Below are 17089 nucleotides of genomic sequence, written 5' to 3' on the forward strand. Positions count from 1 at the left end.
CAATAAATTTGGTATTTATAGAACGTATCTCAAAATAATAAGAGCTATTTATGACAAACCCACAGCCAATATCATACTGAATAGGCAACAACTGGAAGCATTCCCTTTGAAAACCGACACAAGACAGGGATGCCCTCTCTCACCACTCCTATTCAACATAGTGTTGGAAATTCTGGCCAGGGCAATCAGGCAGGAGAAATAAATAAAGGGTATTCCATTAGGAAAAGAGGAAGTCAAATCGTCCCTGTTTGCAGATGACATTATTGTATCTTTAGAAAACCCCAATTGTCTCAGCCCAAAATCTCCTTAAGCTGATAAGCAACTTGAGCAAAGTCTCAGGATACAAAATCAATGTGCAAAAATCACAAGCATTCTTATACACCAATAACAGACAAACAGAGAGCCAAATCATGAGTGAACTCCCATTCACAATAGCTTCAAAGAGAATAAAATATCTAGGAATCCAACTTACAATGGATGTGAAGGACCTCTTCAAGGAGAACTACAGACCACTGCTCAATGAAATAAAAGAGGACACAAACAAATGGAAGAACATTCCATGCTCATGGATAGGAAGAATCAATATCGTGAAAAAGGCCATACTGCCCAAGGTAATTTATAGATTCAATGCCATCCCTATTAAACTACCAATGACTTTCTTCACAGAATTGGAAAACACTACTTTAAAGTTCATATGGAACCAAAAAAGAGCCTGCATTACCAAGACAATCCTAAACCAAAAGAACAAAGCTGGAGGCATCATGCTACCTGACTTCAAACTATGCTACAAGGCTACAGTAACCAAAACAGCATGGTACTGGTACCAAAACAGACATATAGACCAATGGAACAGAACAGAGCCCTCAGAAATAATACCACATGTCTACAACCATCTGATCTTTGACAAACCTGACAAAAACAAGAAATGGGGAAAGGATTCCCTATTTAAAAAATGGTGCTGGGAAAACTGGCTAGTCATATGTTGAAAGCTGAAACTGGATCCCTTCCTTACACCTTACACAAAAATTAATTCAAGATGGATTAGAGACTTAAATGTTAGACCTAAAACCATAAAAACCCTAAAAGAAAACCTAGGCATATCATTAAGGACACAGGCATGGGCAAGGACTTCATGACTAAAACACCAAAAGCAATGGCAACAAAAGTCAAAATTGACAAATGGGATCTAATTAAACTAATTAGCAAAAGAAACTATCATCAGAGTGAACAGGCAACCTACAGAATGGGAGAAAATTTTTGCAATCTACTCATCTGACAAAGAGCTAATATCCAGAATCTACAAAGAACTTAAATAAAATTTCAGGAAAAAAAACAAACAACCTCATCAAAAAGTGGGTGAAGGATATGAAGAGACACTTCTCAACAGAAGACATTTATGCAGCCAACAGACACATGAAAAATGCTCATCACCACTCACCATCAGAGAAATGCAAATCAAAACCACAATGAGATACCATCTCACACCAGTTAGAATGGTGATCATTAAAAAGTCAGGAAACCACAGGTGCTGGAGAGGATGTGGAGAAATAGGAACACTTTTACACTGTTGGTGGGAATGTAAACTAGTTCAACCATTGTGGAAGACAGTGTGGCGATTCCTCAAGGATCTAGAACTAGAAATACCATTTGACACAGCCATCTCATTACTGGGTATATACCCAAAGGTTTATAAATCATGCTGCTATAAAGACACATGCACACATATATTTATTGCAGCACTATTCACAATATCAAAGACTTGGAACCAACCCAAATGTCCATCAATGACAGACTGGATTAAGAAAATGTTTCACATATACACCATGGAATACTATGCAGCTGTAAAAAAGGATGAGTTCATGTCATTTGTAGGGACATGGATGAAGTTGGAAACCATCATTCTCAGCAAACTATTGCAAGAACAGAAAACCAAACACCGCATGTTCTCACTCATAGGTGGGAATTGAACAATGAGAACACCTGGACACAGGAAGGGGATTATCACACACCGGGGCCTGTCATGGGGTGGGAAGAGTGGGGAGGGATAGCATTAGGAGATATACCTAATGTAAATGACGAGTTAATGGGGCATCACACCAACATGGCACATGTATACATATGTAACAAACCTGCACGTTGTGCACATGTACCCTAGAACTTAAAGTATAATAATAATAATAATACTCTGCTATCATAGTTATTATTAGAGTTACACAGTTATTACTAGAGGAAAATCTATAATTCAATTTTGGCTGTTCTTGAAGTTCATTAGTCCCCTAGGCATTACGGGATGAAAGTGCATGAAGAAGAATTAAAGATTGTTTGCAAGTCCCCTTAGTAGCTGATTTTGAACCTACCAAGCAGAAAGGTAGGGTCTAAAGACAGTAATAATGTGAGAAAGCAGATGTGTTGTTAGAAAGAACTTGGGTCTTGAGGACGTGTGAATTTCTACTTGTTGACCTAGGGAAAGAGAGAGGACTCCATGGCATTCCACGGAAGAGGTCTCACTGTGGGCTAAAGCAAGAACATGAGATACATTAGGGTGCCTTTTACAGAGGATGGAAAGAAGAAACCAACAGTATATGTATAGGTGAGAACTCAGGGGAGACAACTAGCATTGTGGAGCTATGATTTACAGCAGAAGGTCTTTGATCAGAGGTTCATGGGTGCTCTTGACCTGTTGGACACTGGCAGCTGCCTGAGGCCTCGGTGGCCAAGGCATTCACTCACACTTATCCTGATTTCCTACAGTTACCATCCCCATTCTTCCTGTGGTAATTCTTTAACTTCAGGGTTTTAAAAGGTAGATCATCTTCTGAGAAAGATTTGTTGCTCCTGAAACTGTTAATGCTGCTCAACAACAACAAAAAAGTCCATGTCTGTCTTTTTTGTTTCTCTGCTAGGAAAAGTGCCTGAATTAGAGGCTGTTTTTATGAGTCACAAGAATCCCAGAGGAAAAAGGTTGCAGTATGAAAACCAGGGCAGGGAACCTGGCCAGCACAGGAACAGAGCTGCTGTGGAAGATAGAAAGTGAAATAAAGTCCCTGCCTGAGGCAAGAGGCCCCAGCTGACCATGGGTCCCACATGGCAACTGTCAAAGGGCAGAGTGGGGATCTCAGTGCTGTAACATGAGACTCCCCTCTGTGAAGTCACAACCCAAGGTGGAAAAATCAAGGTTAAAAAAAAAAAGTCTTTGTAAAAGAAATTGAAGGCTTCTCATCTTGCCTCTGCCAGACACTGCCCAGTTCCTAGAAGTCTAGCCTCAACATGGAGCTCCAGTGTGGACAAGAGTGGGAAAGGAGATATATATCCGACATAACATCACTCAAAGCAATTGGGACAGTGACATAGGTGAGAAGAGTAAGGAAGTTCTTGTAAGTGAGGAGATTTCTACGGGAAAACAATAAGGAAAGCGTTGTATTGTAAAAGTGTGGAAATGGTTGTCTAGGACATCTCATGATTCACCAACAGGCCCTATAAGGAGGGAAAGGATAATCACAGAACTCTTGCAATTATAATTGTAGAAATCTGGTAGAGGCTCTATTTTATATTTCATAGCTGCTTTCCTCATGTCAAGTGTAGCTTAGGGTCTACAGGTACCATAGGCTCTGTACTATTCTACTGATAGTGAGAATAGTAAGAACTTACCAAGTAAGTGGTCAGATAGAAAGGAAAACCAGGCTACTGTCTGTCCTTCAGGTTTCCCATGCAGAGTCTCTGAATACCCAGCATTCAATAAATACAAATCTATATATAGCTATGGAAAAAATCAGGCTGTATCCAAAATAAATAAGGCAGAAGCTGATTAAAATTCATATGTATTTGAAATACGCTATCCATAATAAATTTCTAGACCTTTTATTTTCTTTATTTTCTTTTTTCACATTACAGGTGGCTGTTGACTATATCCACAAAAGAAATTCTCTAGGTCCAGTGGTCCCTAAATCTTCTAAGAACAGGGGTCAGCCACATCTGGATTACATATCCTCAGAAGTGCTAACCTTATAATACGAATTTAATGCCTATTTGGGGTCTGAGTGACAGTTTCCTCATCTGGAAAATATAGAGGTCGGACTAAATTGTTTAGTCCAATCTTTGTACCCATCCATCTCCGAACTTACATTAACATCTAGTTATTTTTTTCCCATAAGGTTGATGGAATAATATCTTTGCAATTATGCCAGGGGCATAGGAAAGAAAACAGAGCATGAATTAGATGAATTTGAAGGAGATCTAAATAACACAGAGAAATAAAATTCTCATTTCGTATCCTGATATCCATCTTCATTTGGGTCAATTTATTCTGTTAGGTAGGTTGCTCAAAAGAACACTTGGTCACAGGGATGAGCTAGGACTGAAATCTAGTCTGAATGCTGTTCGCCGTGCCACAGGCCCTGGCACAGTGTGTCCTCCAGCCAGAAGAAGGGGAGCCTTTGTAAAATTTGGACAAAGGCTTTGGCTGCTTAGCAGTGGCCCAGTATACCCTCTCCTTTTAAACGCAAGCCATAAAATTCCTCTTTACCCTCTAAGGTATTCATTTTGTCTGGAATAGAGTTATCTTAAGTTTTAGTGTTCAATTTGGAACACACATACCTACTGACTTTAAAACTCCTCTTCCAGAGATCCTTTAAACCTCATATGAGCTGGGGGTCTACAGAACCAAATTAAAGGGTTGATATGGAAGGTTTATTTTCTCTTCTCTGAGAGGCAGATTTTAATGTCTTAATTAAAATAAAATTCTGCATTCTAAAATATTTAGATATTTATATAAATAAAGGCAGGTTTGCACAGCCCTTCCCCCATACGGCCAACCCTACCATTCATCTCCCTTCACAATTCAGTGGACTTGCTATTAAGCTATGAATGGAAACAGTCTTTTATAACAGTCCTTTGAAAAAAATTCATTCTCACCTCAGGTATCTATCTGAGGTGAGGTATCTATCTGGGGGGGTCATAATACATCATCTCACATATACAAATATAATGATAGCTAACATTTATGGAACTCTTCATATTTATCAGGTACTGTTTTCAGCACTTTATATAAAACCTCTTGAAATCCTGATAGGTACCCCGTGAGATTGATACTACAATAATTGCTACCTTATAGAAAAGTCCCTTGCTCAAGTTTACATAGCTAGAAAGTTGTGGTGGCAAAATTCAAACCCTAATATTTTGTGTCTAGAGTCTAGTTTCTTAACTATATATTCATTGCTTGTCTATCTATCTCTCTCTCTATCTATCTTCATATCATATCAATCAGTCATCTGTTGATATATCACCTATCTACTAAAGAGATTTGACTATTGTTCAATGGGGTATACTTTTCTCTGAAGCAGAATTCAATACTTGAAGAATTACTACTGTAATATTCACTGAATATTTATTAAGCACATTTAAAAACACAGATTCTAGCACCAGCCGAGTTAGGTTCAGATTCTACCCATGTGACCTTAGAAAGGTTAGTTAACTGTTTCATCACCTGTAAAATGGGATAATAATGATACATACCTCCCTGGGTTCCTGTGGAGATTAATGAGTTAACTTGTATAAAGTGCTGCTGAGTAGGCAACAAGACGATAAATAGTGATTGTTGTAATCATTATCCTCATAGTTGCCATCATCATCATCATCTGTATTGTCATTGTCACTATTAGTACTACATGCCAGGTACCATTTTTGGCACGTGGAATAAAACAATAAAACAAAACTTCTGCTCTAATAAAATTAATATTCTAAGTGTAAGTTCTGATGACCTCATTTCCAACTATCTCATCTCATTGTTTCCATTTGTTTCTCAAACCATGTACTGTAATATTTATATAAAATTGGGATGATCATAGCTACCCCATAAGTTGTTATAGGTTAAAATGAATTTGTACATATAAAACTTCTGAAATAGCGCATAGCACCTAAAGGCACTCAATACACATCAGTGGTTTTAATTAATATCTGTGCAATGGGTGTTACGGTTTAACGTCACTGTCTCGATTTTGAGTCCTACAATTTGTTGACTATGGTGATTTTTGCATAGCATTTTCTCATAGGTAGTTTCCTTTACAAAGGAATGCTTTTGAAGTTGTGCTTATTCTGTTTTCTTATTGCCACCCAACAATTTGATGGTTACTAAAGTAAATACAAAGATTGCTCCCAAAACACAAACAGACATACTAAAACTAATAGAAAATGTTTACATCATCTCAGATAGAGATATTATCTCACTTTTAATTTTTTTAAAGCTGATCAATTAAATTTGGATTGTTTTATTACAGAGTTATTTGAACATCACCAATCTGGTTTCACTTCCCAGCTCTGTCATCTCAAGGTATTTAACCCTCATGAAGCCTCCTGAGTCTACCTGCCTGGGTTGTTGTGCAGAGTAAATAAGAGCTTTCAAAACAGGGTAAGTTCCCTGTTTTCTGTTGTCCTTTAAACTACAAAATTTTAACTGTGCTTTTAAAACAATTCTTGAATTCTTAATGAAAGAACATTTGCCCCCTAGTACCAAAAAACAGTGAGGGACAACAGTGAATGCTGTAAATTTAAGAAACTGTCTATTGAGATAATGCATTAATTTAAAATCAAGGGGTATTTCTTTCCATGTAAACCCTTTCATAGATTGCATTGCAGAGGAAATAGGCTATAAAACCAAATGCAGCAAGAGTGGCCTCTGTCACTCTGGGAGTCAATTTAATTCTTCTTATTTTCCTTAATTCATATTGGGTTTAGTGATCACCTACTTCAAAAAGGCAGTGACAGCCTTTGAAAAATAAGCTACTACATAAACTTAGAAAGGGGCTACGCCTTGTGAGTCATTCCCAGAGGGCTGACTCTCTTGGTTTTAATTAAAAGTGAAATAAAGCATTCTTTAAGATTATATCAGCTTTTTAAGGGCATAAGAAGGTCAATGGTTTGTAAGCATCTTCTTTCTGTTTCTAATGGTGCTGTTTCCCAGATTGAATCATGTGAACAAGGCTCAAATTTCCTTTCAGAGTCTACAGATTTGTGGCAGAGTGGATGTAGGAAGTGGGGCACAGAGTGAGAAGCTACAGTGTACAGAGTGAACGTGATTAAGACTCCGTGAGAAGATGAGCTTGGATGTGAGAATGCCTTGGGTACAGCCCAGATTCCTCCAATTGCTAGATCAAAACACACACTTTGCAAAATTATTGAGATTATTAGAAACAATAAAGTACCTATGTAAAATGCCTGGCTACTAATCTGTGCACCATAAAGTGGCTGTTATTTTGTCCACATTCCTGAGAAGAAACATGTAAGGCAAAAATACCACTACACGAGTAGATAAAAAAGAAAAATATCTCATATAAGTACACAATCACATATGGGATTAGACACATGCCGCCTTTTACAGGGAGCCTATAAATGTAATAATAAAAGGAAAAATATGTGACATTGATTATGATGACAAGAAGGATTGCTGTTAAGAATGATAGAAGGTCTCAGCCCAAACAGCTTTCTTATGACCTCAGGGGATTTGCCTGAGCTGATAAACATTTTCTACCTGATTTGTGATAGCAATAGAAATAAATATACATGAATTCAAGGCTTTAAAATAGAATACACATATGGGAACAATTAATAATGACTAATGTGGCTAGTGCCTAGATGAAAATTCATTTGCTCAATTTCCCTTGATCATCACAACAATCCTATGAGGGAAACAGCACAGATGCAATTATTCTTCTCACTTTCTGATGAGGGAATTGAGGCTCTGAGGGTGGTAACATGTTTAGCTAAAATGCACGTGATTAGTATGGCCAAATGGAAGGCTTCAGACCTAGATAGTTTGGGCACAATCCTTAGCTCCTCTGTGACCTCACATTGCCACTACCTCAAACAAGGGACCTGATATATTTTGCCTCCCTTCCCTCCCATTGTTTTCTAAAGAGTTTTATGTTTAAGTGTATTTACTGTGGACAAGAGTGCTCATTCTGTCAAACAGGAGCAAAGAATCACCCTGCAGTGAATATCCCAAGCTAGAAAATTCTTCCCCGAGTCAGTCACCAAGTACCACCTGTTCTATTTAATAAATAATTCTGAATCCATTTGTACCTCCCTATCTCGATAGTCTCAGTTCAGTTCTTCATTATTTACCCTGCTCTATAATATAATACTAACCAGTTTCCCTGCATTCAAACTTTTCCGACACAGGTGGCAGAGTGATCTTTTTAAAAATGCAAAGCAGATTGTCTCTTTGCTCAGCTTTAAAACCTTCAACAGCTCCCCACTGCCTATAGGATAAAGTACAAAATCCTCAGCTTGGTAAGTAAGGTCTTCTATGATACATAGCTGCCTTTTTCTCCAACCTTATCACCCACCCAATAGCCCTCAGCCACACAGGTAGTCTGGTAGTCCCAGAAGGCATTGTGTGCTTTTATATACCACGATACTTAACTTTTTCCTATTTCTTTTACTTGGAACACGTTTCTTCCTTAATCCTACTGATAAACTCAGTGTCTTCATGATAATGCCCAGAAAAACAAGGGCAGAGTTAGGTAATTCCTCCTATGTTTACCTTTAGAGACTTACATGCACTTCTATTACAGATTAGTTTTGGAATTTATATTTGATTTTGTATTTACAGACTTTGAAACAGTTAAAACATTAAAGGCCCAGTAAATTTTCTGCCACTCTGCAAGGAAAGAAAGCTTGCCAAAGATAAGTTTTAGTATTCAATTTGGAACACACATACCTGCTGACTTTAAAAACCCATTTAAGGGATCCTATAACTTTATATGTGCTGATAGTCTACAGAACTGAATTAAAGGGTTATAATGGAAGGTTTATTTTCTCTTCTCTGAGAAGTAAATTTTGAAGCCTTGATGAAAACAAAATGGCATGTTGTAAAATACGTAGATCTCTATAAAAATACAGGCAGGCTTGCATTGCCCTTCCCCCATACTGCCAACCCTACCATTCATTTCCCTTCACAATTCACTGGACTCACTATTAAGCTATGAATGGAAACAGTCTTTTATAACAGTTCTTTAATAAAAATAAAAAATCATTCTCACCTCAGCCTGAGATATTATTCAGGGGCTCACCATAACTCTGGCATATGATTGAGGTCTTACAAAATAAAGATCTCGCTCTGCATCCCCAAACTCAGAATGGCTTGAGGCTGCCAACATTATGATTTCTACAAAGGTGGTAAATTATAAATGTGGATTCTCTGAGCCCAGCAGAGAATAGTTAGACGTTAGACTTGCAGATGGACCTATGGGAAGATGAATGTGCATTTTCTATAGGTAATGCTTCTTATAAATGATTAGAAATTGATGGCTAGGAGTGGATGGGGCCATTTCTTTGTGTATGTTAATGCCTCTGCAGAAGGGACAGTTGAAGGTCATATTTGCTTCCAACACTATCACTTGTAATAATTTGATTTTAGTTATGCTCAATTAAGTCAGCAGGACGCCCTTAGGTTAAGGCTGTCTCCACACTCTGAGTTTCCACATAACAATCTGAAACCTAACTTAGAAGCGTTATACACAGTAGAGTTTCAGAGAGTCACTAGCAGCCGGGTTTCAGCCAGTTTCAGGCAGCCAACTCATCACCCCATGCCCAAATAAAGCAGGTGCCTAGCTGTAGCCCATCAGGTGATTTCTCTACTTTGCTTCTGTGTACAGGCTATAAAAGGCTGCCTCTCAAACTGCTCAGTAGAGCTCTCTAAACCTCTTCTGCTTCTGAGTGCTGCCTGACTCATGCATCGTTCTTTGCTCAGATAAACTCTGTTACATTTAATTCCTCTAAATTTGTTATTTTAACAGCTACCTAGAGATCAGGTGCATTGGAGAAACTGAGGCCTTTTAGCAAGATATATATCACATAGTAAGTAATTCTGCATTTATATGTCTGTGAGATACTTAAGGGGAGAGACCATGTTTTTTTCACCTTTGAATCCCTAACATTAAGGATGATGCCTGGTCCCTAGCTGAAGTCCCATGAATATATATCCTTCAGTGAGTGAAGATGTTTCATGATGATATAGTGCTTCACAGTTCATTTCCCATCCAAAACCTGCCAGTATATCTTAATTAGCCTTCATCTGGTTTATCTCAGCCTCTGTTATCAACTGCAAAATAGCAATAATTAGGACCGTTTATGTAAAAGGACAAATAAACATGTGCCATAAATATTGAAAAAGCAGCCAAGAATACTATTCTCCTTGCCCTAGAAATATCAAAAGCTGAATAACTTATTCTCCCTAAGTAGAAAAACCAATTACAACATCAAAAATTACTTTTTTTTTTCAAAGAAAAAGAGATGTACTAGATAAGCAAGAGTCCCACAGAAATCCCATTTATTTTTCAAATTTTAGTTTGATTTCAGGCTCTGCACATTTCTCGTTTCTGCAAGCATTAAAAAGTCAATTCCTCCAAACATAATCTGCAGCCATAGACACCGTGCCAAGTAATTTACAGTGCTTTCCTAAGAAAAACTAACAACTTCTCTGTTTCCTTTTAAATGGTCTTACAGAAGTAAATTGTGTATACAATTAATTCATCCCTGAATGTTTGCTATTAATTCAAAGAACTGAGATCTTGGGTATTCCCACTGAAGCTCAGAAAATACAGAAAACTGACTCAGGTTGCTTTTGCTGACTCACCTTTATTCTTCTAAATGTGGATTAGGAATTAAACTAATGTAAATGTAAGGATGGTTTCACATGCTAACTTTCCCAGAGCTAGTGCATATTCTAATCTGAAGCCGTAATTGCTGTATCAATATGTGCATGTTTCTGGAAAAGACTTCAGGAATTTTTCAAAAGCTCTGAACAAAATATACATCATTAACTACTGCATCCTAAAAATCAGGCATTTCTTCAACATTTTTGGCTGTCTTCTTCAGCTTGCGCCTTTGTAAAAGGTTGTCCTATTATAGTAGCATCTTGCACATTGTTGTTGATTCTTGATAAGTATTAGCTAAATAAATTAATACATACATTTTTATAATATCTTTTTTAGGGCAAAAGATCCTAGAATATTTTTATTTAACCATGAGTGGTAGTAAGACATAGACCTGTGAAACAGTAGATTGGGTTCTACAACATTACTAGAGTTAGATAAGGGTTTGTCTATCTAATTCTAAGTTCTCATCTACTTCTGAGGGTCTATATGTTATTCAAGAACACAGAGAACAGCACACGGGTAATGGTGTCAAAAACGGAACCAGAATATTTTTACTTTGCCCCTGAATTATTGGCTACATTTCAAGATACAGTGGCTTGGAGAGGTATTTCCCTTTAGAAAAATAAATAATATCTGAAATGAATTACGGAGTCTTCATGAAGAATTGACGGGCGCCTAATGGATTTATAATGTAGACAATCACCATAGACATAGTTTATGGTGAAAGTACAACACAAAGTGAGTTCTAATTATTATTTGTTTCTATGCATGAATTCATTCATTCATGAAGTAGTTTTATGTACCTACTAAGAACTAGGTAAAGCACAGCTTGAACTATGACTTGTTCTCAAACAGGTATCAGTTTGCTTGTTTGCAGATTTTATTTCTATGTTTATGTATTCATCCAATAATCCTGAGCTCCTGCTAGCCAGATACTGTACTAAGTGTTAGGAATATAGCAGTGCACAAAATAAACACAATTCTACTCATTGAGCTTACAGTGTAGAGGGTGATACAGGCATTTAGTTTGAAAATCACATAAATAAATGTACAATTATAAATTGATTCTTATGAAAAATAGAAAGAAAATATATAATAGGGGGCCTGATTTTCTGTTTCAGAGAGCTTCTCTGAAGACGTGCAATTTAAACTTGGATCTAAGATGACCAGAAGTTAATGAGGCAAAGTGTAAAAAGAGCTTTTCAATTCCAGGGAAAAGCGTATGTGAAACGCTTGAGACTAGAAGAGATTTAGTGCATTTTGTGAATAAAAAGAAGGCCAACATGAATAGTGTGGTTAGCAAAGTGAAATGAGGTATCCAAAAGGCAGGCAGGGGCTAGGTCATGCAGAGCCCGGATGCTATGTTAATGACTTCGCATTGCATCCTAATGCAAAAGGAGATCTGATCTGTATTTTTTACAGATCACTTTGGTTGCATTGAGAATAAGCCTGGAGGTCAACAGTGGAAATGGTGAGAACAATTAAGAATCTACTATAGGTGGGAGATGATGGGGTCTTGGATTAAAGTGGTGGAAATAGTAGTAAAGCAAAGTGAATAAATCTGAGATATTTTGGAGGTAGAATCAACAGGACTTGAAGATGAATTGAATGGTGGATGTGAGGGAAAACAAGGTAGTAAGGATGACTCTCAAGTTTTTGGCCTAAACAATATGGTAGATGTATGTGCCATTTACTAAGCTGAGGAAGTATGGAGGAGGAGCAAAGTGGGGTGAAATTAAGATTTTTGGTATCAATGCACTGGTAGTGACAAGGCCATTAAAATAGCTGTCAGTGTGTTTTTGTGTTTTTATGACTGTTTTTCTACAAAGATAAGATAAAGAATAAGATAATGGAAAAAGAAAAAAGGCGAAGGAAGGGGACCAAAATAGAATAAATTGAAAATAGAATTCTCAAAAAGGGTAATGATGGATGGGGGTTGGGGCCTGGTGCATATCAGAATTAGACAGGGTGTGTCATTTGAAAAAAAAAATTCAACATTGTATTATAATGTTTTTATTTGAAAAATAAATAACTCTATTGTATTCGTGATACAGAGGACAGAAAGCAAGCTGAAAAGAATCATATCTGGTAGGTTCACATAGAGGTAAACTCTTATCGGCTACTTACTGGTGAATTTTTCAGAAGGGATGCTTCAAAATCCTCAGTGGAGTGGAAGGAAACCAATGTAACTTTTTCATTAATAAAAAAGGAACACAGGATAAAAAGAAAAAAAAAATATTTACTGACACAGAGCCAGAAGAAGGGAAGGTATATGAGAAGTCAGGGTAATGATAGAGAAAGGATAGAAAAAGAGAAATGGGTGGAAATTTTTTTCCAGTGAGTGAAAATGGCTAATGGTCTTCCAGGTCAGTCATCATCTGGGTTGGAATCCCAGCTCTGTCACTTACTAGTGGATGATCTTGGGCAAGTCAGGTAACTTATCAAGTCTCAATTCCTCATTTGCAAAACAAAGATAATTATAACATCTACCTCATAAAGTTATTATGAGTATTCAAATACATAATTCATAAGAAGTATTTAACAAAATGCCTGGCACAGAAGAGCTCAATAAATCTGAGCTACCCTTCTGTAGCTGACTATAGGTACATAATTACTAGCAAGTCATTACAGGTATGTGGCTCTTCTCACTTCCTTAGGGCTATGGTGACTTTGACCTTTTAGCTTTAAAATGGCAGAGTTCATTGTATCAAAGAAATAGTTTTAATGATTTGTTAAAAATGTAGGTGGATTTAATATTTATAGAGTATTCTGAAATATTATTAGACTTTAATTATTGCAAATTAATAAAAATGCCCTAGTTGATTTACATAGTGAAAAATGTGTTTTCTCATTTATTTCTGGAAATGTTAGATGTAATTTAAAACTTGTGATTCAACTCTCCTAGATAGAACAGTAATTGACTTCTAAACTTATTCTTTCAAAATATCAAAAAATAAAGATGATGTTCTTAGCAGACCCTCTTGATATATCCATCTTCTCTCTGAATCATTCTAAAGAATCATTCTAAAGGCTGTATTTTCTCAGTCCTAACAATATTATGAAGATATTCCTGTCTGAAAACATTATATAGACACCCCATTTTGTGTAGGAACGTTACAATTGGGATCTCTGTTTAGACTGAATTGGAACTACCTTGTGGAACACTGAATTCTATTTTTCTTGCTTTCCTCTCCCTCCAACTCAGGCTACTATGAAAAGATGAGGTCTTTTTTGTTATTTTCATATATATGCTTTGGAACACTAACACAGAATTGTGTTCAACTTTCAGACTTAGACTAATTTCTTTACAAAGTTGTTGAAAGACTCAAAACATTCTAAGGTCAAATTTGGACTCCACATTTATTGGCAAGATCATACTGAGGGCAATGCCTTTAACCACTCTGAACGTCTATTTCTTTAAATAGGCTGGGAGCAGTAAATACAAGAATATATATATATGTATACATCTAGCATGATAACATAATATAAACATTAATTTTATGTTCTGTGTGGTAAGATGGAACCAAGTAATTCTGTAGTTTTTGACAAGTTGCTTAATACCTTAAGGACTCAGTTAAATGGTGATATTAATCTAATATTTTAGTTAAAATATTAAATGGTGATAATAGTACATATTTCTTAGGCCACGTTATGCCTGGAGCAGAGTAAGCACTTATTAAATATTATTTTAAAATATTCAACAAATGTTATCTTTCATCCTTCTGTATGAATGAAATGTTGTTAAATTCCAAAATTAATTGTTCTAGAAAAGTATAATTAATACCTTATTAAAATGTATAGGAACCAGGAATATGTGGAGCATCTTGTGATCATGTCTAAGTGCTCTGTGATCACTCCAGGGAACAAAACAAAACAAAAAGGCAATGTTCTTAATTTCTCCCATTGCACCAAGGGAACAGCAGAACATCTCTCCAACTTGGGGAAGATGTTTAGTGCAAGAGAAGTGAGCAGAGGCAGATTCTACCCTTTCATTCTTGTGGAAGCACATGCAGTTCGAGAAGATGAAGTGAGGAAGCGCATGCAGTACCTGGTCATCTCAGAGTCAGGGAGCAGGCCTAGGTGGTAGTGGGAATAGGGAGCTGAGAGAAGGAAGCTTTTGTCACACTCAACAGGGGAATAGTGCCTGGGAGAAGCAGGCTTATCACATAGTTTGTTCACAGTGCTGTAAACAGGTTCCGGAGGCCTGGTGATACAAGAGGAAGAGAAAGATATGCATGGTTAGTATATACAAGGAACATGTGTGCAACCAGTAGCATTTCACCATATGCAAAAGTAAAAACGATGCCATTTTTCTTGATTTGTTATTAGAAGAAACCCAATTTTTCCACTTGTAACTTTTCTTATAATAAAGACTTTATTCCTCAGACTTTTTTGTGGGTAAGTACGGCCCCATGAAAATGTTCAGTCCTATGTGATTTGAGTGCTCTGAAGTGTTCGGTGAACTGGAATAGCTGCTTATAAGGAAGCTCATTTAGCTGGAATTCTTGAAATTTTGTTTTCTCACATTTCCTCCCTTTACTCACCTGGAACCCAGACGTGATGGGTAGAGCTTCACTGGTCATCTAAGACCATGAAGCAAATTTGAGGATAAAGCCAAAAAATACACATAAAGGAATATAAAGACAGCACTTGTGTCACTGATGATATGGAGTGGCACTATACTAACTATGGACTAGCTACCTTTGAATTTCTTCTCTGTGGATAAAGACAAACTGTATTGTTCAAGCTAGGATCATTTTTTTTTCTTATATAAATGAGACCTAATCTTAACAGATATACTCCTACAAAATTTAAGACTGCACATCTAATACAAAGAAATAAGTATAAATACGGTTTACTACAAATGTTAATGTATTTAGTTATGTTTGGAGTCCATCTAATATCTTCTGTATACATAGGAAATGTAAACAATGCTATTTTCTTTCCATATAAATTGGGCCTATGTCTCTTTGGAGAAATCTCTGCATCTTAATTTGAAAATATTATTATACATAAAACGGCAGCTGATCTAAACTGCCAGCATAGAAACTTAGAAGAAAGGATTCAGTGACTTCTTTTAGATCATAAAACATTCTCATGATAATGTCATCTCAGTAACGTTGTTTCTGCCTGGGAGAGCTGATCCTATTTTCTCAGTCTGATGTTGACTCTCTGCAGACTAAGAAAATGTGTTTCCAATTTTCTCCTAGTTCTTTTACCTCAGTAGCACCATATTTTGAGTCAAATTTTCACAATCAAAGCTGGCTAATGGAGATCTTTTAGAAATTCCTGGTTACATTGTATTCAACCGAAGAAAGATAAATATTTTACTTTCTGAAAATTATAATAAATTCAAGCCAATGAAAATGAGGTCTTGTATTTTGTCCAGGGTTGAACTCTTGAAACTTTTATTTGAATCTTTTTGGAACCATTTTATGAATATAATATTATCATTTGATTCACATATTTAGTAGATTTGGTGTTTGGAACAGGCTTTAATACCTTGGATTTTAGAAGAAGGCTCTTATTTTTTTTGCTTTCAGTCACCTTCAGGATGGTTTCATAGTGGACCGATACTTGCTAAGCTTAATTCTTCACTTTTCAAAGTCTTATCAACACAGAGAAACAGTTACTGATATTGCAGGTATATTTTACCTTTGTTTCACCTTCTATCTCTTCCCTATTTATTTACTTCTTATTTTGTACATTCACTGGCTAAAGAATAGAGATATCAAATCCAGTTTCTTTTGTTGATTCACTTAATATCTCAGAAGATGGGTAGATGAAAAGATACCAAAACATAACAAACCACTTGAAAATTTGACAAAGTCTTCTTGCAATATTGACAAAGTTCTCTTGCAATCAAACAACAACATCAAAAATATCAGTGAAAATCTCCTTTCAAGTGGCATAAAAATGGGGTTCACGTTTGAAGATTTCTATCTAATGACGTTATTACAGTGCTAGGATTCTGTCATATATTCTATCATACAGTATGTATATTATGTACCAGAGCACAGTGTGGTATACAGAAAGTACAATACAGGCTATAATCTGAACACAGAAATGGCACATAGTAGGTATTTGGTAAATGTTTCTTTGAATGATTTTTTTTTTTTTTTTTTTTTTTTTTTTACCATTCTTTGCTGAGGGAAATTTTAAAAAACCTTCTGGTTCTTTCAAGGGAGCCATAAGTTACTCTAAATTTTTTAGGCCATTATAAATTCTCACAGGTTATACCAGAAGAACCAGAATCCCAACATCATCATGAACGGATTGGCTTTAAGTACTTAATTAAAGCATGTGTACATGGTTCATCTGCCCTCAAAGGGATAGGTTTCTTGTGTGTTTGAGTTTAGCCACTGCAATGCCTGCCTACAGTTCCTGTGAGAGTCACTCCAATGGGCACAGTGGGCTCCTCACAGACTTCTCAGCCC

General features: G+C 36.5%; 2 protein-coding genes across 26 annotated transcripts in view; both read right to left on the reverse strand.

Annotated features, from left to right (window-relative positions):
• The window catches only part of CCDC90B (coiled-coil domain containing 90B), a 695243-nt gene that overhangs the window by 656392 nt on the left and 21762 nt on the right, over nucleotides 1-17089 (reverse strand). The window lies entirely within an intron of this gene.
• The window catches only part of DLG2 (discs large MAGUK scaffold protein 2), a 2230265-nt gene that overhangs the window by 460524 nt on the left and 1752652 nt on the right, over nucleotides 1-17089 (reverse strand). For 20 of the 25 annotated variants that reach the window (XM_050755793.1, XM_050755797.1, XM_050755794.1 and 17 more), the window contains one exon: nucleotides 14701-14856. The exons of the other annotated variants lie outside the window; for them this stretch is intronic. In XM_050755793.1, the coding sequence (XP_050611750.1) occupies nucleotides 14701-14856 (156 nt within the window). The remainder of the gene's footprint in view (nucleotides 1-14700; nucleotides 14857-17089) is intronic. 25 annotated transcript variants of the gene reach the window in all.

Source organism: Macaca thibetana, chromosome 14 (assembly GCF_024542745.1).
Source record: "Macaca thibetana thibetana isolate TM-01 chromosome 14, ASM2454274v1, whole genome shotgun sequence".
NCBI classification, from domain to species: Eukaryota; Metazoa; Chordata; class Mammalia; order Primates; family Cercopithecidae; genus Macaca; species Macaca thibetana.